Genomic DNA, 24,449 nt, shown 5'->3' on the forward strand with positions numbered 1-24,449 from the left:
TTTGAGCCACAGTGTCATTTCTAGTTTTCTAGTTGTTAATTGGAAGTAAGAATCTCATGGACTTTCCTGCCTGGACTGGCTTCAAACCATGATTTTCAGATCTCAGTGTTGTAAGTAGCTAGGATTATAGGTGTGAGGCACCAGCAAATGGATAGTCTTTTAAATTTTTACTTATCAGGTAGTAATTGAAAAGTCATAAGTAAGTAGTTATTTGTGGTAGTAATGATCATGTCAGTCCTACAAAATATAAATTATATTGTAGTAAAGTTTAGGAAGTTTTCATGTATTTGATTCTGGTGCCCTACATCTTGTATATACATTGTTTTTCTTTTTTTAATTCCTTTTTTTATTGTAAAAATAGTGTACAGAGGGGGTACAGTTACATGAGTAAGGTAATGAGTACATTTCCTATCAAGCATTGTTACCTCCTCCTTTGTTTTTCCTCTATCATCCCTTCCCTCTCAACCTCCCTAACTCCCCTCTCCCCCTCCAAGCTATCAAGTTTGTTTTCAACATAGTGTCTTGTACATCTAATTGTTACAATGGGTCAACCAGTATCCTTGTTTCAGCATTTTTTTAGTTCCCTTCCCCTCCCCAAATTAGAAAAAAATGTATAACAAGATGCAGGCACTGACATCAAATACAGTGAAAACAGGGTTTATACTGTGGGGGAAAGAACATAAAAGAGAAACAAAAAAATCACACAGTACATTTTAGATACAGTAAAAACAATAGCAAGAAATTAAAAACATGTGTCCCTATCTTGGGGTTCACTTAACTTAACATCATCTTATATGGTCATATGTACATAGCTTTTGACCTTTTCTGCTTGTCCTCGACTTATACTAGTTATTGCAAATAAGGAAAACCATGGGACCTATGTTTCTTTGGGCCTGCTTACTTCACTTAATATAATTTTTTCCAAGTATAATTTGGGGAAGGGTGGGGAAATAATAAAATGCTGAAATAAGTATCCAGGTTGACCCATGTAACAATGAGGTGTACAAGACACTATATTAAAAACAAACTTTACAACTTGGGGGGGGAGGGAAATGATGGTAAGGGAAAAACAAAGGAGGGGGTAACAATGCTCCATAGGAAGTGTACTCATTACCTTACTCATATAACTGTAACCCCTTTGTACAGTATCTTTATAATAAACAATATATATTAAAAATAAGAATAAGAAAGAATGTAATGAGAATATCAAATGTGAAGAGATTTGTTTTTTCCTTTCACAAATGAGTTTTCAGGAAACATTTTCATATGTAAATATTTTCATAAAGTTGCTTTTGGCAAGGTTTCTCTACTCCACCTAGGAATAGAGACTAGCTCCAGCTAGTCTTGAACTCTGGATCTTCTTGCTTTAGCCTTTTAAAATATTTTGTTCAATTCAATTATATGCATAAAATTTCCTTAGAATATTTGGACTGTAAAAAAATCACACAAATCAATACTGTTTATAATTATACAAAACTGTTTATGTTTTATTATAATACAACCAAATATACAATTAACAATTTGTTTTATTTTATACTACAAGACTACATGTCCTTAAAAATACCAAGTTGTAATTTCAAAATTGAATCCTACCTACTCCCAATGCTAGGATTAAATTACAAAGTTAGTTATACGTTCTTTTCAGGTTCCGGTCTTTTTTCCCTCAATTTCAAAAATGGGGAATGTTTTGATTTTGTATAATTTTAGCCTCATGTGTAAACTGAATTATTTAAAAATTGTGAACATTTATTATGAAAAGTATGTATCTTTTTACAAAACTTTCAAATACATTACTTTCTTAAACTATTTATTCCCAAATAAGGCTAACCAATTAAATCATGTTTTCTTAGAGAGATGTAACAGAGAGGGTATTTTCAGTTTTGATTTTGATTTGTCTTAGTGATATATATATATATATGTGTGTGTATATATATATATATATATATATATATGGAGTACATCACGTATGAGGTTTAAGATAACCAGTGTTTAATGAAAGTTATGACTTAACTTTGTTATTTTGTAGATAACAGCAACCAAGTTCTCCTTAGACATTATATCATCATTATCTTTTAGAAAGAGGCATTGAAAATTACATTTTATTTAAGTCCATACAACTAAACAATAATAAAATATAATAGCACATGAAGAATCAAAATACAGACAAAGGAAAATTCAAAATTAGACCACTCTGTAGCCAGTATATTAAGTGAGCATTATTTCAGACAATTCAATGATGACATTATGCATTCTATCTCTGTTGTGGCTTCTGCCAATTGCTAACTTTTTTATGACTATTTTGAATTTCTTAAATAATTTGAATGTTTTTCTAAAATGTTTACTCAATCAAGAGAATGCAGTGTTTTGAGTGTTTTGGAAAAGCAAAAAAGGGTGTACATAAATTATTAGACTCTTCATTTCTAAACATACTTAAAATTCCCAATAAATTAAATGTAAATGAATGCAGTCAAGGCGTATTTCACTTAGCAGCATAAATAGCTGGAATGAAATGCAGAAAGAAACAAGGAAGGAAGTCAAAGACATAGGTATCAAATGCACAGAGAAAGATCAGAGAATAGTAATTAAACAGACTTTTGCCATAGTGTTCATTTCTTTGAATACTTGAAACTGAACTCTAATTTACTTTTCTCATTATCTCAAGAAAAACTTCATAAAATCTTTTTTGATGTGGAAGCTTATATTGTGTTTGTAAACAATATATTCACCCTATTCCTCTAAGTATCCTGGACTACTGAATGGTTAAAATAACTAAATGAGCTTTAAGTATCCTCTATGTTTAAAATGTATGTTTTTATTATTTTCATATGGGATTTAATTTAATAAAATACCTCTCTTTTCTTTTAGCTCTGATGAATTAAACATTTTGTATCCAAAGCAGCAAGAATTTTATATGTAAGCCATGAAATTGGGTTCTCAATTGTTGTTTGAAGTAAATATTTTAAAAAAGAAACTGGAAAGTAGTTTGTACATTCAGACTTGGGTGAAAATAATTTATTTTATACAAGTCAGTCACAATATTTCAGCTATTTGTAATTTTCCAAAACCATCCATATTTGAATGTTAATAACATTACAAATGTAATGTCTGGTATATTACAAATAGTTTTAAATCCTTTAAAAATAATGCATGGCTCCAGTTCCACCTTGCTCTGAGTTCACTATAAATTAATAGCAAATCAATAATTACAAACATACTAAAACCCTTCAGATGTGGAGGGGGTGTTGTATCTTCCTCATTTATTTTGAATGTGCATCAGTTAAATGTACAAGGTGTACAAGGTGTCACATCTATTAATTGTATGCATTTCTTTCTAAAAGAGTGATTTATTATAGTTTGCTTTTACTAAATTAGTTCCTTAAATTTTCTTTACCAGTAAGATATCTCCAAATATTCATGAGTACAGTATGAAAGAGGGTACTTAACCTCATATGTATGTGTGACTTCTTTGAAAATAGGAAGCAATGCACATAAAATAAAGGTAAGATAAGGTTCTGAACACAGAGACTGTCACAGACTCAGTAATAAGTTGCCTTCTAAGCACTTTGGTTTCTCACAGACTTTCCTTTCAGAGTATTCAGAATGCATGAGAAATGAGCGAAGTCTGTTATTTAGTTTTCTGAAAAGCCGCCTTCCATATGAGGAAGTGACTAATTTTTCATTTCACACTTTAAAGGGCGTGAAAAAGGCAAAACAGAAAAAGGCTAAGGGTTGTGTGCTCTAAGAAGGAAAGGTGAGTCCTACTCATACAGAAGGAAATATGCTATGTAGATTCAAAGAAATTGAATTGGAAATATTCAAACAGGCTAATATAATATGAAGGCGTTTACGCTAAAGCTTGGAGTTGTGGTGGGTATTGTTAAGTTACTAAAACATTGTTACTTGAATTACAACATATCTCAGAAAATCAAAAAGGTTGACTGAAGTAAAATATGTCAAAGAGTTAATTTAACCCTTCCCGTTGTCAAATTTTTACATTTAATTGTTTATTCAACAAATAGCTCCAATGCTTGTAATCTACTTAATTATCTCTGTATTATATATCATTTTCAAAGATAATCCATTAATGCAATATGCAAGAGAGAATAAGGATGTAAATAGAAACTATGTAAAGTATGTCAATTATTTAGGAAGACAACTAGAAGCAATACATATTGAAATACCATTGGTTATAAATAAACTATGTTCATCTTTCCCATGGTCCTTTAGAAATTTTACTTTTCCTCAGACTTTTGTTGACAGTTTATAATAATTTTGACTTTAAAAAATAGATGAGTTACACATTGGCAGCTACTTATTCTCCAGTGAAAAGGGCTCCATTACATTTTGTCCACTTTATTTGTGATTCTTCTTCCTTTTCATGGGGATCTGAGTTATTCCCAAAGCCAGAATTTATGGCTGTCTCTCCTTCAGTTCCCTAACAAATCCCATCTGCATGTTACCATTAGAATGCAGTACACATCATGATGTTTCTTTTACGTTATTAAAACATTTTCTCATATCTCATTAGAATAGGTATCAAGCATCCTCTCCCTGTGGAGCTTAGCATGTATTCTAGAAATATATAACCAAGCACCAATTTCTGTCTGTGAACTTGTTCCTCCTTACAAATCATAAGGAATCCTGTGAGGGGAATTAATGCCCTTCAGTAAATCAATGTTGCAGTCACTGAATGTAACCCTTGTGGTCTGAAAGAAATAATGTACCTCTACAAATCTCCACACCTATTTCCAAAAGAAAATGACTCATTGAGAGAGTTCCTGTTAATACTCTGAGCTGTTTGAATGTGCGCCTTCTCTCTATTTCATACCATAAGATAACCAGTTCTGATATGGAATGATTTATCAATTCCTAAGAATACAGCACAAGAGCATGGTGAGCCCATGCTTAATGCCATATAAAAATTTGAGGCTTGCTTAGCTTAAATATTTACATGATAAAATAAATTCAAAACATAAACCATTTACCCATGTAAAGCTGCTATTTTGCGGATAATTCTTAAGAGTTTCCATTCTTGGAATAACTGGTTCAGGTGGAATTTCTTGCCCCTACTATCCCGTATTTGCCATATATAGTGCTATTCAGTCCTATTCAGGTTATTGTTTTGTTCCTTAGAAAAACTCCATGGAAAATATTTATGAGTTAGTAAGAGAAATGTACAAAAGAGAAGACTGTAATATGTTTGCAGGTAAATGATTCTTTGAAAAAAATTAAATAGAAAACTATGTAGATGCAGCTCAGAGATGCTCATCCAGGTCTCTGTGATGTCTTCTATTTCGTTTCTTCTTCATTTCCTGCATGTGCTTCCACTTTGGGCTGCCCTTGTTTCTCTGTCTCCGCTTTTCTCTGTGCCACATCTGTTCACAGTACTGGTCCAGGCTGAAGTTTGGGCTGCTAAGGATTTGGATATAGTCTTTGTATCTCAACCGTGACTCAGCCAATAGATCTTTGACCTGCCCCTCCTCATGCTCTACCCTCTGGGTATTTTCCATCTGCTCATTCTCTATGACATTCAAAGTCAGCTTCACTACGGTGTGGATGAAAGTGTGCTCCTGTGCTTTGCAGTAATACATCCCAGAGTCCTTCTTCTGCAGACTTCGAATCAGTAGCCCATATTCGGTTTTGATGATCCTTTCATCGGGTTTCAACTGCAGGATTGGAAAAAATGTAGGTAATAAATTGGAAACAGAGAGGGCTATGAGCAAATGAAAACAGGCTACACAGCTTCACGTAGATGAACCCAAAAGATATATTCCTCATCTTTCTGTCATCAAGCCATATCATGAGCCATAGTTGAAGAGAATTCAAGTAGCAGGCATTAAATTATATCTTGAAATTTTAACTTTTAAGTCTAACTGAATTAATTTCTTTCTACAGTGCTCATCAAAGAAATAAAAACAATAGACAAATAAATGCTTGTGAGAAAAAATAATAAATTAAAACTGGATACTATCAGCTGATCTTTACAGAAATTTGAGATAGAGATTAGTGTACTAAGATCACAAATTGGCATCTCCTAATGTAGCATTAATAGTCACTAGACAGAAAAGGCAGTTGAGCAAATTCTACTACAGTAATGTAGGTGAGAACAATGATTCCAAATGGAAATTACTCTGTTTTCTAGCTATCACCAAAGAAATGATCTGAATAGCATATGGAATCTGTAAGTGACTTGTTCAAGTCAAGTGGAAAGGCATGACTACAGATTTTGGACGTCAGAACTGTAACTGAGCAGGGCCCTTGTCAGAAGGTTAGCAACATTTAAAGCTAAATTTCCCCTAGAACCATGGACTGCCTTTCAATCCCATGTGTATATGTGATACTTCTGACTGAGTCATTTGTGAAGATTTTTGTCATGCCTTGGTATACTCTCACATGGTAATATGATTTCAAGTGTGAGAAAGCAGAATGAACAAAAAGATCCTCCTCTGAAATGTGATGCTCATTACCCTTTGAAGCAATGTTACTGAAAGACAATTCAAATGTTGAGCCTGCTTGGCCTACAGTCTGGTGTGAATAGGGAACTATCTCTTTATACTAGAGGCATGTTTACCAACACAAGAGCCCTGTTTAATGTGGAGTATTGTTGGATGGCTAGGCATGAAATGAAATAACAACAACAACAGCAAGAAAGAAATCTGGAAGATTTCCCAGTTTACGCATCTGCCCCTGTACTGTAGACTTTAGCTGATGGAAATCAAGGAGGCATAAAGACGACTAAATTAAATTTATTCACAGTGGGTGGACTGTGCTCTGCATCTTTATGTGAAAAATATGTAGGAAAAAAACTCTGGCTAATTCTGGAAATATGAGAAAAGGAAAAGAAACAGCTCTGGCAACCAGCCCAGCTAACTAACAAGTATATGGTGAACCACCCTCTGTGGCAGAGTAGAGCAGCTGGTAGGGTACCATCTGAGGCCAAAGGCAGGTCACAGCTCGGATCTCTGGTTAATGAGGCTGAATGGCGTCCAGGCCTGCCTTTGCTCTGCACTGAACCCACACCATCAGGGCTTCATTTGTTTGTTTATTTCTCTTATTTTGCCCAAGAGTTGGATGTGTCTTCTAAAGGTCCAGACATTTGTAAATGCTATTGTCATACAAACTAACCTGAAGTTCATTTGCATTCCCATATACCATAGGAATCTCCTGTCCAAAATAAATACAGGCATGCATCAGCAGAGTTCTTAATGGACAATGTTGAACAGAAGTAACAATCTCAAATTTAACACAGTATGTGTATTCGCTTCTTTAAAAAAAAAAAACTTCATTGTGAGAGTTATTTTAAAAAAGACCAATTCCTTATTATATCAAAATTATTGGCTCCATAGCATGAGTTCCTGTCTGTATCTGTGTTTCCTTGACAACTCATTTATCTTCCCTATTGGTTTCTCATCTATCACGTTGGGAGTTAGCATATGGTCTATTTGGGGGGTTACAAGCAAAACTTGTTGAAGGTTAAAGTGTGAAGTATTATCAATATTGTAGGCATTATCATGTTCTCAAGAGATAATGCTCTGAAGCTTTTGTCTCTGCAAATTTTTTACTAGAAAATATGTAGTGGTTATGAGCATGACAGGTTGGTCTCCTTCAGTTCTAACTCATCTCTATATTTTCTTTATACAATCTGTATTCTTACTAATATTTAAACCACACTTAATTAGGAGATCAACAGAACTATGACTCTGAATTTATTGTTTCCTTTCATTTTTGGACAGGAAAAAATAATTTTTATACATACTAGACAGCAGCTCTCATTATTATTTTTGCTGTTTCCTTTTTATATCCTGTTTTTGTTGCTTTACCCTGAGATCTAGTTCCCTTCCCTCCTTTCTACTCATTCTCCATCCCCACAGGAGTCAAATTTCATAAAACCTGGCATTTCATGATTTGCTTAAGATCTTTTACCGTTTCCTTATTCCATGGAATGCTTAATTTGTTCATCAGTTTTTGACCTAAAACTTACTCTAACAAATTCTGGGCTTTATGTGTTTATGTAAGATAAATACCTAAGATTAGATCACTTAGCCAATTTCTTGTTTCCTGTCTAAAATTTCAGAAATATGGCTTTAATTAAATGGCATCACTAATAAAATGCATTTTTGACTTGGCATATTTTGTAGGATTCTGACAATTTAGAGATTAAAATCTGTGACCCAGAAATTAAGTAGTTGATTAACATTTGCCTACTTTACATTCCCATTCTCTGTAATGCTTTCATTCTGAGCCAGAACAGGATAGATTATGCAGACTGCATCTAAATGGTGAAATGCTCACAGCCAACTTAAAATATTCAGTTCTTCCACAAAGAGATAACATAATCTCTAGCCACTGATTTAAACTCATGGAGTTTTCTCCACTCTAAAATGATAAACAAATACTACTGTGTTTTATAAATCAAAACCTGGCTGCAACTGGGGTCGACTACCCTTTTGCCTCAGGTGAACAAAAATAATTATTTGACATTATATGTAGATCTTCAGTGAAGCGTTATTCATTTAGAATGAGAAGAGAAGCAGGAAAGGGACAAAGGCCATTTAAGTACTTGGCAGCAGGTAAAGGTCAAAACTTTATCTCTGATAATAGCATCTTAATGGCAATTCCTTTACAGATAATTCACCTGTCAGTTCTTCAGAGATAGTCATTGCTCATGTCTTGAAGAAATTAGAGCTTCAAAAATCACCTATCCTAAAACTAGAAAATAGTGCTAAAGATAAATAGTTTTAAATTTTGAAGAAAACTTTGGGTGTGAAAAGGGAAATATACAATTGTTGCCAAAAATATGTTTATATTTAAAATAAAGCATTGTCAAGTCTTCTAATTTAATATGGAAGAAAAGAAAAACAACTGGAATAAGATGACTTGCATATATATGAGCTTATATGATGAATCTGTTCATATAATACATGAACAAGAATTGATACTTCTGGGCAAACAGGAAAAGACAAACACTCTAGAGTGTTAGACCAACTGGATAATAATTTTTTTAAATATGAAAAGTATGTATATATAGTACTAGAATTATTTAATATATTTGAGTAAATACAAATGTAAATTATATAGGATAGCATAAAAATAAAATCATAAAATACTATATACACATATATGCTGCCTTATTTAGGAAAAAAGTTTCTAAGTGTGATACTTGATATAAATCAGTGGATTTGCCTACTACACATAGGAAAATTCACAGTAAAATTAGGAAGTGTTATCACATGAAAAATACATCACAAAATAAAATAACTTGTAATGTGAACAACAGAAAATCATTAGTGTCTCTAATAGAGTAAAGTATTGAGGAGAATATGTTTAAATGAGAAGAATATGTTTAAATGAATCTCTCCATGAACATTAAACAGATAAAAACACAAACAAACAGCTAAGAGGTAAAAATGGATGTTTACATATACCAATATTCAAAAATATGAAAAGTATATATTTTCAAACTGGTGTTTTCTTAAATTATACTGATTTAATTAATTGCTTCAGTTTAGAAGATGAGTTAATACAAAGATTTTATGGGAAAATTACCATTATGTTATTGTCCAGTAAAAATTGATAACTAGTATCTTTAAATTCATTTTCTTTTCCTTTTTGAAATTTCTTCTAAGAAAATAGAAGTGTAGGGAAAATGTTAAATATTATGAAACATCACTTTTTTCTTAAAAAATAAACACTCATTTAAATAAATTACAAGGTGCTCTCAAATAACTATCAGGCCAAGGAGAGTTAATAGAATTATGGTATTCACAGCCAACTGACCCCAACAAATGCTGGCATTACAATAGTGAGTAAAGGAACACAAAGGACACCAAAATATTACTCCTGCTTATCTGGAACTAGTGTTGTAATAATCTTTCCTGTGTTATTACAATTGAAAAATACCCCTATTCCTTTCATAAAAAAATAAGTAAATTAATGACATGCAAGTATGTGTGTGTGTGTTGCGTGAACTTGAACCTAGGAATTATATATGTAAAGCCAGTGCTCCATCATTGAGCTCCATCCCCAGACGGTATTTTAAAATTATTAAAATCTACAAAATAAAAATAATACGGTAAATAGTGTAAGGTACTGCTTCCTATTCATTCACATCCCAAAAGTTCAACAGAAGTTTGAGGATGGCCTATTAACTTGCTAGTTACAGTATAACCATCATCATTTCAAGAACAGCTTTATAAGAAAGTCAGCAAATAACTGACTCATTTGACCTCCGACAGCACCCAACTGAGAGAGTGCTCAGTAAGGAAATGTTCTCCTCCTGGCAGAGAATAACCTGGTGACAGCCACAGTGCCACGGGAGATCATGGTACTTCCCTGGGGCTCTTTTGAGAAGAGGAAAGATTCCAAACTGTGACCTTGTGGGTAAGGAGCAGAAGGCATCCTGCTGGGGAAAAGCCTCCAATGCAGTCTGAACATTGCCCTTTCCTCAGCTCAGGAAGCAGTGTTGCATATCCTGGACAGAGGGAAACTGCCCATTTGCAATAACAAATGAAAGTGTCAGTTGAAATATTTGAGCTAAGATACTTTTAAGTAAAATTCAATAAATACACTATTTCGGCTCCATTGAAATTCATAGAGCATGGTACCATTGTGATTGTTAGAGGCAATTTAATGTAATACACAGAATTATTTTGGAAAAATGAAAGATGTGAATGCAAAGAAACCTAGATGAACATAGTATCCACAGCTGGAAGATTATCTCAAGTGGTGGTAATCCACATTTAATTTGCTATGGATGAAAAAAAATACTTTCGAAAAGATTTTTTTAACTAGGAATAAATTATGAAACTTGTAAAACTAAAAATATTGCTTTATTAAGCTCTCTAGTATAGGCAATAGTGAGAGTTTGGGAGGCAAGGGGTGAACAGAAAACGTGAAGGAGCTCAGTATAGTCAAAATACCTCATGAACACTTGTGCAAACGGAACAATGGATTTGCTCAGATTAGCTATTGAAAAGGAGACAAAGGGATGAGAAGGAGTTCAAGAGGGCCTGAGTCTGATAAAGGGACATTGTATGCAAATATGGACAGGCAAAGTGAAATTCTCTTGTACAACTATTTGATGCTAATAAAACTGGGGAATGCCAGGCACCGGTGGCTCATGCCTGGAACCCTAGCTACTCAGGAGGCTCAGATCTGAGGATCACAGTTCAAAGCCAGCTCAGATAGGAAAGTTCATGAGACTCTTATCTCCAATTAACCACCAGATAACTGGAAGTAACACTATGGCTCAAGTGGTAGAGCGCTTGCCTTGAGCTGAAGAGTTGGACAGCGTCCAGGCCCACAGTTCAAGTCCCATGACCGACAAAACAAAATAAACAACAACAACAACAAAAAAAAAACGGTGTAAGCATTTAAAATATCACAATGTATGTAAAAGAAATCCGTACGATAAAAATTAAGAAAATATCTACCCAATATTTCTTTATTCAAAAGGGGCTTTAAGTTTTGAAATTAAATGATTTTTATTCCAAAAATAATCCTTTATTTTGAATAACGAAATGTCTACCATTTACATCACCATGTCAGAAATTGAGATAATTTATCCATCCTCATAATCCCTGTTTATAAACTTAACATACCCCTATATTCCCATTCTTGAGTTTTTAAAAATTATTATCATGGTGATATACAGGGGGGTAACAGTTACATAAATAAGGTAATAGGCATATTCCTTTTTGAACAGTGTTTCCCTCTCCCTAGTTTTCCCTCACTTTCCCTCCCCCCAACCTTCCTCCCTTCCAAATTATAAAGTTCATTATCAATGTAGTTTCTTGTGAGTATCATTGTTGATTGAAATTATGTATTTTATAACAGATGACCTGACCAAATGTCCGCACTCAGAGAAGAATTGCCTAAGTTAGAGATCTACTGTTTTCTACCAATGTTTGATCAATTTCACTTACGGTTTTATTTATTTATTTATTTATTTTTATTATTGTGGAAATACCATACAGAGGGGATAAAATTACATGGACAAAATAGTGAGTACATTTCTTATCAAGCATTGTGGTTTTAAAATGTATATGCCACAATCTTTATTACAGATACTAATTGTAGAATGTGACGGGCAGGATGATAATTTAATAATTTATATAATATATTTTAATTACACTCAAATTTTCCAAGGAACAGTAAATTTTTTTTTTGGTCTGTCGTGGGGCTTGAACTCTGGGCCTGGGCGCTGTCCCTCAGCTCTTCAGCTCAAGTCGAGCACTCTACCACTTGAGCTACAACGCCATTTCCAGTTTTCTGGTTGTTTATTGGAGATAAGAGTTTCATGGACTTTCCTGCCTGGGCTGGCTTTGAACCTCCATCCTCAGATCTCAGCCTCCTGAGTAGCTAGGATTACAGATGTGAGCCACCGGCTCCTGGCAGGAACAATAATTTTTAAACTTACTTGGTTTATGTCAAAAGTTTGGGCATCTGTGGCTCAATGATATTACTAAAGTTCTCAGGAACATATTTCAATGCAAGGCATCTATTCTGAATCCTGCATTCATTGAATTGCTCACTTAATTTAATCTGAGCACTAATCAAGTTTTCATTGATGTCACAATAGCCATAACTATAATTCTTCCAATAAATTCTTTATTTTTTTTTGTAGTATTAGGGGTTAAGGCCAGGGTCTCCTGCATGCTAAGCAAGTTCTTTACCATTTAACAATACTTCCAGTCTGTCACCTAACATGCTTCCATATATTGAAATGATATTAATCTAGGATTATTCTTAGATGACTCATAGAGATCTCATAAAATTCTTATAACTCATCTGTGTCATAGAATGTCCATAGTATGTTTTATTCACATGTATATAGCAGGAAAAGTAACAGAATAAAGTGAAAAAAACAGGAAAAATGTACATGTATAAGTCCAAATACATCCAATTCATTCACATGATCTGATAAAAATATAAATGTCTCTTGTCACACAAACTCAGCAGGTTTCATTTGTAATCTAAATTGAGCACAATGTGAGTTAAAATATTACTGTGATGTATTTAGAGAGCTTTCCAGAAGTACAGGAAATCACTAAGTAACTAAAACTTAGGAAAACAAATCATAAAATTTTTGTTCTAAAATTCAGCATGTTTTTAGATACATTTAGAAATAATCCTACCTATTATCAAATTAACCTATTATCTCAAAGTCATTATTAGCTTTGATGTTAGTGAATATAAACTTTCTTTTAATCAAGTAATGATGACAATACCATATGGCACTAAAAGTTGGACCACTTTTATAACAAACACCTTGATTTAAATTTTATACTATTTCCCTCAAAGAACATTTTTCTGGTTATGATAACTTACCTCCTCTCGATGCTCATCTCCCAACCTCTGGATATACCACTTAATTGATGCTTGCTGGGATTTGGGTATACATTCCAGAAAGGTTGAATTAAATTCAATGCCAAAAATCACCTTTTCATCAGCAGTTTCATGACTAATGCCTAGAAAGCAAACATGGAATAAGAGATTAACCTTGACCTGATTTTAAAAGCAATGGGAAAATAGACTGATTTAGAACAGATGCCATTGAGAAAGAATTGTGCACATTATTAAAGGAAAAGGAAGTTCATTGCTAGAATATTGTTGCCTAATAGTGATAATATACAATAGTAGGACTTCTCAAATTCTATACCCATATTGCAATGTTTTCAGCTTATATCACCCCATTAATAATTTACAAATCTCCTTTGAAAAGTAATTCACAAGATCTAACTCCTAAACACTTGTTTTCTGAGTTCAATAAACCTTTGGTATCCTTAAATCGTTTAACATCTTTCTTTTCGCATAAAATGAAACTACTTTTGATGTTAGTTCTTGAAGAACACTTTGCTTTACTTTGCAGAAAGAATTCCATCTGAATTGGTGTGCAGAAAAGAAAACCTTAAGAAACTTGAATGGCTCAAAAGTAGGTACAGTAGTCTAAACTTGATGAAAGTCTGTGATGAGAATGAACCAAGATAGAAGACTCAGAATCTACTTTATCCCCTACCTTCTCTTTTTGGGAGATTCCTCAACTCCACATGCATTGTCTGTGAGACAGTTAATGAGATGTAAGGAACAATATCTTGGACACCTTATTCTCATAAATCAGCCAACATCTGAAATGCATTCCTCTCAGAGTAGCCAAAGGCTGTATCCCATGTGGGATCTAAGATCTGTAGCTCAAATTTGATCAAATAAAAAATGACAGCTGCTCTGCCTGGCCCATACATGCACTTTTTCATCAGACATTCAGATATCTCAATTCTACAGATGGGCCCACTTAACATTTAGGTATCAACCAAGGACTAAAGCCTCAGGGACCTATGGGATTCTTAAACCAAAGCACACAAAATTATCAGCAAATGGCATGAATGCACATACATGCAAAAGTTAAATTGATTTCAAAGAAAATTCTTTTGAACTTGCATCTTATCTCCATGCTGATATCATTATGGATTAACTTCTTCTAACTTTACATTGTGTGGATAGGACTTAAAACTTGTAATCTACTAACTATATCCAGAAATTCTACAATTTTCATTGTTAATTTGTCCCTAATGCCCAGATCACAGAAGAGAAAGAGATAGATCATCTCAGACAGAAAGTCTCTTCCAGAAAAAAAGGGAGTTTGTCAAGAGGGTTTGTCAATTGTCATGTTAAGAGGTAAGAGCAATGAGGTAATTCAGTTAGACTGATTCATCCAAAAAATGTTATTTTACTAAAATATAACAGTGAAATTAATGAGGAAATTAAATAGTGGCTTCATTATTATGAAATCCTGCCACAAAATTCTTTCTCAAACATTACAAGAAATACTAATTAGGCATTCAAATGGAGTCCTTGAGTAGTAATTGAAGCTTCTCATTTGGAATATAGAGGAGAGTCCAGATTTGACTATGAAACTCAGAGCCAAATAGGCTTTGCTTTTTGGTAAAAGGATATTAGAGAAAGAACAGACAATAGAAGAGTAGCTTTCAGTGCCCAATGCAGCAGTACTTAGAAGGCGAGATGACAAGGAAAACTGAGAACATATGAAAAGTAGAATCTGCAAGTTAAGAGCCTACGGATCAAAGGATGGTGAAGATAGTGGAGGGAGGACACAGGTCAATATTCATTGTACCCATAAACTGCTTCGTTAAATGGTAAAAGAGGTCCAAGAAAAAGCCCTAAAAACTAAGAAAACTGAAGGAAGGAGTGTGTTCAGAAGGTAGGGTGAAATGTTCAAAGGAGTGACATTGATCATGAGGCACAGTATTCAAGCTGCTTTCTTGAATGGCAAATCCTCTGTAAGACTACTTAAAGATAATTAAAAAAATACTCAACATAAAATAAGAGGTAAGCCAGAGGAACCTGACTTTATAAAAGCCAAATGTGCTGTATCATCTCCATGTGACAAAAAAGATTTCTTGGTAATGGCTGCTGCTTTTCCTGTTGTAAAGACCCCCGAGATAGCTGATTCCATATACGAATGGATTAGAACCATCTCAAAATCCCTTAATAACAAGCACTAGTGTTTGCGAAGCTACATGAACTAACTGGCAGCACATCATCATGAACAAAGTGTTTCAAGAAGAGATTTGGAAATTAAGTAAGAATGAGAACTGAAAATTGGCCATTGGATTTGGCAGAGAAGAAATGGTTGTAGCTTTTATGATAGTAAATGATGATAGAATAGACTGTACAATTGATTATTGTCAGAATGGGATATGGTGAGGTGGAGACAATAGTTATATATTAGGGAGCAATTGTGCTTCTCATGAAATTCTATTATTATTTTTTATTAGTTCTGGGACTTGAATTTAGGGCCTAGGCACTGTCATTAAGCTTTTATGCTCAAGGCTAGTGCTATACCACTTGAGGCACTTCCACTGCTGACTTTTTGGTGTTAACTGAAGACAAGAATCTCACTGTCTTTCTGCCCAACCTGGCTTTGAACTGCCATCCTTAGATCTCAGCCTCCTTCGTAGAGAGGAATTCAGGCGTGAGCCACCATCACCTAGCTATATAACATTTCTATATAACATTTCTCATCATTTGCTAGAACATTTTCTTGTTCTGATGTTTGTTTTTGCTCCCTCCTGAAACATTCCCATGAATTTATAAAGTTTTTGTAGTTGTTCATTACCTGTAACAATCCCTCATCAATCTTAGATGAATGTGTAAAATAGTGCATACAAAGGACACAGAGAAAATTACAAAATAAACATGGATGTGGCAGTGAGTTTCCTATGCATTGCAATGACAAAGAAGATAGTATTTTTAAAATAAAGCTTGTTTTTCAGAAGAAGTGAATTCAGTTAAAAATAACCATTTTTAAGCTGGGCACTGGTATCTCACGCCTGTAAATTCCTAGCTACTCAGGAGGCTTAGATCTGTGAATCGCAGTTCAAAGCCAACCTGGGCAGCAAAGTCCATGAGCCTCTTATCTACAATAAACCACCAGAAAACCAGAAGTGGAGATGTGGCTCAAGTGGTAGAGCACTCACCTTGAGCTGAAGAGCTGAGGGACAGTGTCCAAGCCCTACAACCCACACACACACACAAAAAAAAAAAACAACCCTTTGAGAGTATCTTAAGAAATTGTCAACATTTGAGGATCTCTGCTTACTATAAAAGATCTCTACTTACAATGCAATTTTCTTAAATGTGGACATGATAAAAGGAAAAAATGTCCCAACAAAATGAATACGGGGAACTTGTACTTCAAAGGTATGGGGGGAGGTCAAGAGTAGGAGGAAGACAAATGAAAGGAGAAAGGAAAATAATGAAGTTATACTATTCAAATAATAGTCTATGAAACTAAGAAATTTGAGGGGAGATTGGAGGGATGGGGGGAATAAAAATTTAAAAATAACTTTTTAAAAAAGAAACACTGCTGAGGTACCACTAATAAACTGGTAATTTGGGGTTATTTGTATCACTCATGGGTTTGTTACTTACAATTTGGCAAAAGAATATACTTATGTTCTTCCTGAAATTCTGTGTTACTATTGGTGGTGCTGGTGGTGGTTGTAGTGGTAGTGATAATGGGTGTGTGTGTGTGTGTGTGTGTGTGTGTGTGTGTGTGTGTGTGTGTGTGTGTGTGTGTGTGTGTGTGTGTGTGTAGTGTTGTGTGTGTTCTCTGTCTGGAAGCAGAGTTTGAAAGTAGAGAGCAAATAAAGTTCTCTGTGTATCTTAGAATGTTTCCCCTGTTTGCAGATTCACTGAGCAGACTTCCTTTTACTTCCCTGTCCTGTCCCTTTGCCATTCGTCCTTTCAAGATCTTCCATTCTACCATTCTTTGTTTATAATTCTGAACAATACTGCTTCTGTTGACCTCCCCTTTATTAACCTGAAATGTTACTAAGTGTATCATATGATGAAAAACCCCAAAGCCTTTAAAAGGGTTTAGTTGTCCCATAGTGTACACAGGGCAATTCTATATACAAGGAAGTCACTTAATAAATATTTACTAATAGAAGAATGCATGAATAACAATAAAGTATAGCCTACAGTATAGCCTACCTAAACTTTCTTCTAATAAATATCTACAGTTTTATCATACTTTTCTGGGTGGTCTCTTTCAGTTTATTCTAAATGTCCAAATGTTTTTGGTCATATCCTGATTTATTTCTAATGGGTATTTTCAAACTTTACAAGGAAGGATTAGACAGTATTTAAAAAAAAAACCCACAATATAGGAATTCTTAAAGACAATTAAAACAAATATGATAGGTCAATGGATTATTCACTTAGGTACAGAAATGAATTAACTCATTAAATTTCCCATTATTTTTCCAGAACATAAATACTGCACCAAATGACATTTTCCTACATAATATATGCTTAGAGTCATTATTTAAAAAAAAGACTTGAAGACTAATCTCATCACTTTACATGGGAGAGCAAGCATCTCAAACCTATACTTACTGTCTTCTATATCCCAGCACTGGGTGATTGGGTCCCCATACTTTACATCTTGGCGTCTAGCTCGCCTATGGAGAAGGAATTAAACCAATTAGAACATCAAGGATAATCACTGTGATGTGGAAAGACTGCATCTAAAACCAAAAGTAGTAGAGGGAAAAGGATGCTGGTGCTACTCAATCTAAATGCATCAGGGAGTAAAATATACATGCTAATTTCAATCAATATAACATTCTTTTAAATGCTAGTGGATATAATGCCCTAACAGGACAAAATTGTTTTACATTATTGTGAACTCAATTTTATTTAACTACCACTCTTTTTTATGACTGGACATTGTTTTTTTTCAACAGCACAGGTTGAATATAAACTGAATCCATGATTTACACAGAGACATAAATATTCTTCTTTATTTTTCATTAGCCATGGGAAATAACAATACATAAAATAGTTCCAGTGGGTAAAAAAACCTACTCAAAATTCTAGAGCACCTTTAACCTGTATACGTTTACTGTAACAAGATTTGATTAAGAAAAAAATCTAAAATGGAAGTGTGAGTTTTGATATGCTATGAATGGTTACAAAATATTTGTATTGTAGATATGAAACTCAGTTTTATTCTGATAGTAATTAGTAATGATAATTAGTAATAAAATTAATAATAACATAATGGCTTTTCTATTTTTCATATTTTCCATGAGAAAACAGTAAATAACAAGTGGAAAAGAAATTTTACAATTCTGCTATATCTAAGTATGTCTTTTACTTCCACAAAATATTTTATTTGTTTTGCCTGATTTGAATAACCAAAATTAGTCAAATGTATTTATTAAATTTATACACTATATGTATTTTAACCGATATATAGTAACAATGGCCATGAATCTTAATGTATCACCATGTGGTATCCCTACACATATATATATTGTGTAATTTAATGATCAGATTAAGCATATCTATCTCCTTAAACATTTAACATTTTTGTGGTAAAAATATTTTAAATAATCTTATCAAAATCTTCAAATTTTTGTCAAGCTTTTGTCATGCAGTCATGGCTCATTACTATAATCCTAGCTACTCAGCTGGCTGAGATCCAAGTATCAAGGTTCAAACTCAGCCCAGGAAGGAAAAAGTCTGTTAGGCTCTTATTTCCAATAAACTACTTAGGCAAAGCTGAACATGGTGCTGTGTCTCAAGCCTTGAACAAAAGAAGTTCAAGGATAATCCCCAGGCCTGGAGTTCAAGCTTCAGGACCGGCAATCAATCAATCAAAACAATCTTCAAGCTTTTAAAAATGTATAGGAAATGATTATCCTTAGTCATCATATTGTACAAGGCACCCTGAAACATCTTAGTCCTAAAACTCAGTAGCAATTAACAACCTTTTCTGATCAATTTCTTTTGTCCTACTCTCCCTAGTTTTTGTTGCCAGTTCAGAGAAAGAACAACATGGACCTGAGATATCAAGGGCAATGCTGACGAGATGATAGCATTGCAAAGGGTGGTCTATTCTGCACATCTTTACTTACAGGACATTGTGCTATGTAAAGGAACATCACAGTGGCAAGACTGTGAGCTCTTAGAGTAGTCTTGGGAAACACCCAAAAAAATTATGCTAGCATGAGGTAAAGAAGGTCAGGAATGTTTTTAAATCATGGCTTCCTAAGGAACAGAGTCAATCAATCAAATGGAACATTTATTGCCTACTAATGAGTACTCTGGGTTTCTGGCTGCTAGAAAAGCATTCCCCAAAGACTTCCTAGGATGTGTATGTTCCTGGACAAAATATAGAACAAAATGTTAATATCTTTTTATGCTTAACTTCTAAAAATGGTTTTTACCTATTTATGCTAAATTAAGGGATTTGAACAATATAAAACTTGTCTAAATGTTAAGCAAAGTCTGTTGTCCTAACATACAAATACTCTGTGATGCTTAGAATTTAGAATTTGATGTATCAGTAAAATATTTTTTAAATGCATATGGTAGTGAGACAAGTATATATTCTCCTCTTTGTTTTTTTAAAGATACTGAAAGAAAAGGGAATAATGTCACACATACTTTCATAACATCTTACCTAGGGGGAATATAATTTAAAAATGTTGCTATAATCTATGTATAAACTCAAGGATCATACTGCATTTCAAGAGTGTCAGCTATATTGGTACTATAAAGTATCTGAACTCTATGTAAGTAAGTTTAGCCTTTCAGCACATCCATTTGAAAGTTAGTTTTCTATGAAACAAATATTTTATTGTCGTATTTCTTCCACAGATAATGTTTTCTATTGGTTTCTCTTTCACTTAAACTACAACACAATGCATTGCTGTGAGTGAGCCATCTTGTAAGAGCTGAGGCTCCTGGTTACTCCTCGGGCACCTTACCGTTTGGAGGTGGGCGCGTACCGAGAGCATGCATTTCCATCCCAGGCACAGTAGGGATCTCTGGCCAGACAGCAGTCTGCACACGCTTTCCCATAAGTGTCACATCTGTGCAAGGAGAGCTGAGCCAATCCATCTCGGGAACCAATGTATAATTGTTGCTGCAAATCAGGCAAAGCAAATGAATTAGAAGCATCTTTCAGACTAGTCTTAAGAACTTCCCTTTCTCAAATACCAAATAATATCTCTAAATCTGTTCTCTGGATGTCCAGAACATTGTAAACACATGTTCAGAGATATAAGGAAGAGTAAAATACGTCAAACAGGTCTTGTTCATCCAGTTAAGATTGTTTTGGTCTGAAGATGATGATACAGAAATGGATGGTATTTTAAAATCTGGAGTAAGCTTGCCAGTAATTTAAGGTCAAAAACAAGCTGTTAGAGTGAGGAATTAAGACGTCAAATTCTTTCTCAATAGTAGAAACTATACATTAGTAGATTATGTCAACCTCAGATGCTGTAGGCAAAACAGATAGTCTTCCTGTCATAGCTCCTTACATGAATGATGACTGAGATTTATGAAATTGTGTTTTGTTTATAACTAACCATTGATTTTGTTAATGATCTGATCACTGAAAACATATAGGTTCTTTGTGTGAGGCTAAGTATTTGTTATTGGTATGAAGAAAGTACTTAGCAGACTTAACAGAAGTCATAGTACAAATGGAAGTCTTCTGGACACTGAATATCTTCAAATAAAGTGATATTTTGAAAGTTAATTCTGAAAGAAATCTACTGCTCTTCATGTGCTCTCACTTGAGTGTCACTGGGGGTATTCCTGGAGGAGAGGCAGAATACAGGTAAATGAACCTTATTGTGTGCCTTCAAAAAATGCATGGCCAACACGATATTTCAGGTTTAAATAGAAGTAAAACATCATAGAAATAGATGTTAGGATAAGGAGCCAGTGACGGAACTCTCTTTTACCTTTACTGCAGTTACATTCTCGGTGATTCTTCCTGGTTCTTAAATGTGCACTGAACCCTGTTTATTTATTTGTGATTCTTACTTCTTATGACATTCGAGAGTAGTTACGATGCTTTGTTAAAACTCTCTACTATTTACAAATTTCCTATATTTCTACTTGATATATGTGTCACGTTCTTTTTAACCTTTCTTTCAGTTAAATTCAAGATTTCTTCCTTTTTTAATCCTATTTACTAATGATGGTACATGCAGATGGTACATGGAAAACAAGTAATGAGCATGATTCTTCTAAATTTACCCCTTCCCTACTTTAGCAAGAGTCACTATCACATACCCAAGACAGTCAAGACAGAAGTCTTGGAGTTGTCTGAGAGCCTTCACTCTCTCCCATTCAATCTGTCCATGCCATTTCCACCCTCTCATATAGAACCATTAAACTATTTATTCTCCCTTTCCAGTGCCACAGTCTCTGTTTCATCCTTATCATTCCTTTCTGAGACTGCTTGTAAGTGTCCTATTTCCATTGATTTTGGCCTTCTGTTCCAGCAGTCCCCAGGTCTAAAGAAGGACCCCATCAATCTTTCACATGGATAAACCAGACTGACCTTTCTAGAGAGAAAGTCTGGGGCTGAAGCTATAGCTCAGTGGTACATCTCTTGACTAGCATGTGCTAAGACCCTGGTTTCAATAACTAGACACCCTCTAGCTTAAATCTTAGTGGATTCCATTGTCCTTAAGATAAATTTTTAAACATCTTGGAAGGACATGGAAGGATGTGCCTAATCTTACTCTGTTTTACTTCTTCAGATTCATTTCTAACCTCCGTCCCTTTAGCACACATGTGGTATTGCTCTAATTGTATGCAGACTTAGAGCAAAGCTGTTGGATCCAATACTTTCCTTTGGCATATGCTCCTCCATCCCATTCCCTGACAGCATTCTTTGTGGCATAGCTTGTATATCTCTTCTTTTAGTTATCTTCGCCAGTTCCTTCTGGCTTCCTTTCAAGCTACTTTCCTTTCTATAGTACTGTAAATTTTTAGTGTGCTTCCTTGTCTGTTAGCTCTAACATAAGCTGTTGCAGGTTATTCCTTATGCCATTCATTTATTTCTCCACCCTCAAAGAAATGTAGTGAGTTTTAAAGGAAAGTATCTTCATGACCAAGGAAACATTCAAGAGCCTAGCAAGGGTGAAGCTCTGGGTTCAATGCTCCGAAAATAAATATAAATTAAGAAAGAAATATTGAATGAATGAATACATTAACATAAGCCTAAAGAAGACATTTGTTTAGTTTCCCTAATAATTGGTAATATAGACAGAATAGGTTAAAATAAGTTTACCAATGCCTTAATGTTGAACATATATTATAAATATGAGTGCATATAGGAATGAAAAATATAAGTCTAAATCTTTTAATTAAGATTCATAGTTCCACATCACATAAGTGAAATCAACCACTTATTATTATTATTATTGCATTACATTTATACACACATATACACAACAGAAACAGTTTTATGTCTACAATCCAAACACTCAGGAAGCTGAGGCAGGAAGATTTTTTAGTTGGAATTCATCAGAGATATACAATGAGATGGAAAGTAACCAAATAAAAAAGGTTGATAAACTTGGGTTGCTTAGCAATGACTTGGGTCCAATCACTAGCACCATAAAAACAAATAAGTTAATAAACAACAAAACTCACAATGAGCCTTGAAGTGCATGGATTTTCTAACTTTGCCTCTGACATATTGAGTAGTGAGTTTACTGTTGGCTGATTGCCAACAGTAAATTAATTTAAAATCCCTTCTAATGGTTAGGACAGGAATTCTGTATGTAATTCTAATGACTTTGACAGAAAGATGTCCACATGAGACCACAAACCAATTCAAATTATAAGAGCCAAAAAAAATGAAAAACAGTGTACAATTAATGATTTCAAGTCTTCTTTTTCCCTAATAGCTGTGTCTTCTAATCAACAAGAAGAGCTATATATAATCTAAAAGCTTTCTACATTATTTATAACTTAACTTCCCCCATTGTTTCTTCAAGTGAACTTTGATAGAAGCAGTTTATTGCTTTTATTGTGAATATTTAAAATTAGAAAGTTCCCATTTTTGTTTTATTTTTACACTAGGAATAATGTACTTTCTCAGTCTATTGAAAGTGTACTCCTTTCCTAATAAACTTTATTATCATTTTCTCAAGAAGGAAGGAAAGAAATAAAAAAGAAAAATGGAAGGGAGAGAGGATAAAGAAAGACAGAGAGAGAGACAGAGAGAGAGAAAGAGAAAGGAAGGAAGGAAGGAAGGAAAGAAGGAAGGAAGGAAGAAACAAAGAAAGAAAGGAAGAAAAAAAGGAAGAAAGAAAGAGCAAGCAAGCAGGCTGGTAGACAGGAAGGAAGGGAATAAGGAACAAAAAAATAAACAAAGAAAGAAAGGAGAAACATAAAAAGCCACAAACCAGAATGCATGTACCTGTTTTAGAGATAACTCCATGTTCAAGATGGTTGTTGGGTGCTGAAAATAGAAGGTGAATGTCAATAAAGAAAATCATTAACAGGTGTGTTTATTATATACCAAAAACCACTGAAGTGGATCTGCTGGCTATCTTATTGGTACCTGGGGGTTATCCTTCATTTTTTCCTCCCAAATGTGTATTGATTCTTCCAGCTTATAATAATAATGAAAATAATCAAAGTCTTTTATTAGATAAAAATCTACCTACCTATGAGGAATCATTTTGCATTGAAAATTGTTTCCAGTTACTCACAGTTTTCTACTTGTTTTAAATCTGCTTAGCTTAACCACTTCCAAAAAATTTAAACTAGCTTTGACAAGAACATCTCAATAATTTTTTTTTTTTACTTTTTTCTGTTCTTACTTAGATCAGTAAGTGATTAAACAAAACACTTGTACAAAGAGCCCAGTTAGAGAAGGTACAGTGAGTACTCCTTGGGAAGTACCAAAAAAAAAAAAAAAAAAGGAAGAAAAGTGAGAAAAGAGAACAAAGAATGACCTTTTCTAATTTTCAGTGTGGCAAACAATTCCCCTTTTGCGTTGCCCAACATCTATTGAATAAGGCTTGTCTTAACATGCTTCTGTGGTATTATAGCAAATTCATGTAAGCCTCTTGGTTCACCCTTCTGTTTGACATCACTTTTCC

At 34.1% G+C, this 24,449-nt stretch overlaps 1 protein-coding gene across 2 annotated transcripts in view; it reads right to left on the minus strand.

Annotated features, from left to right (window-relative positions):
* Positions 1-1,483: 1,483 nt before the first annotated feature.
* The window catches only part of Sema3d (semaphorin 3D), a 173,014-nt gene continuing 150,048 nt past the window's right edge, over positions 1,484-24,449 (minus strand). The window contains exons 14-18 of one of the 2 annotated variants that reach the window (XM_069996375.1): positions 23,762-23,803; positions 20,322-20,458; positions 17,920-17,984; positions 13,330-13,469; positions 1,484-5,666 (exon numbers count right to left, since the gene is read on the minus strand). In XM_069996375.1, the coding sequence (XP_069852476.1) occupies positions 5,256-5,666; positions 13,330-13,469; positions 17,920-17,984; positions 20,322-20,458; positions 23,762-23,803 (795 nt within the window). In that variant the 3' untranslated portion in view covers positions 1,484-5,255. Of the gene's footprint in view, positions 5,667-13,329; positions 13,470-17,919; positions 17,985-20,300; positions 20,459-23,761; positions 23,804-24,449 lie in introns of both variants that reach the window. The other variant, XM_069996374.1, reaches the window with a different exon arrangement.

Source organism: Dipodomys merriami, unplaced genomic scaffold, assembly GCF_024711535.1.
Source record: "Dipodomys merriami isolate MVZ:Mamm:240054 unplaced genomic scaffold, mDipMer1.0.p SCAF_5, whole genome shotgun sequence".
NCBI classification, from domain to species: domain Eukaryota; kingdom Metazoa; phylum Chordata; class Mammalia; order Rodentia; family Heteromyidae; genus Dipodomys; species Dipodomys merriami.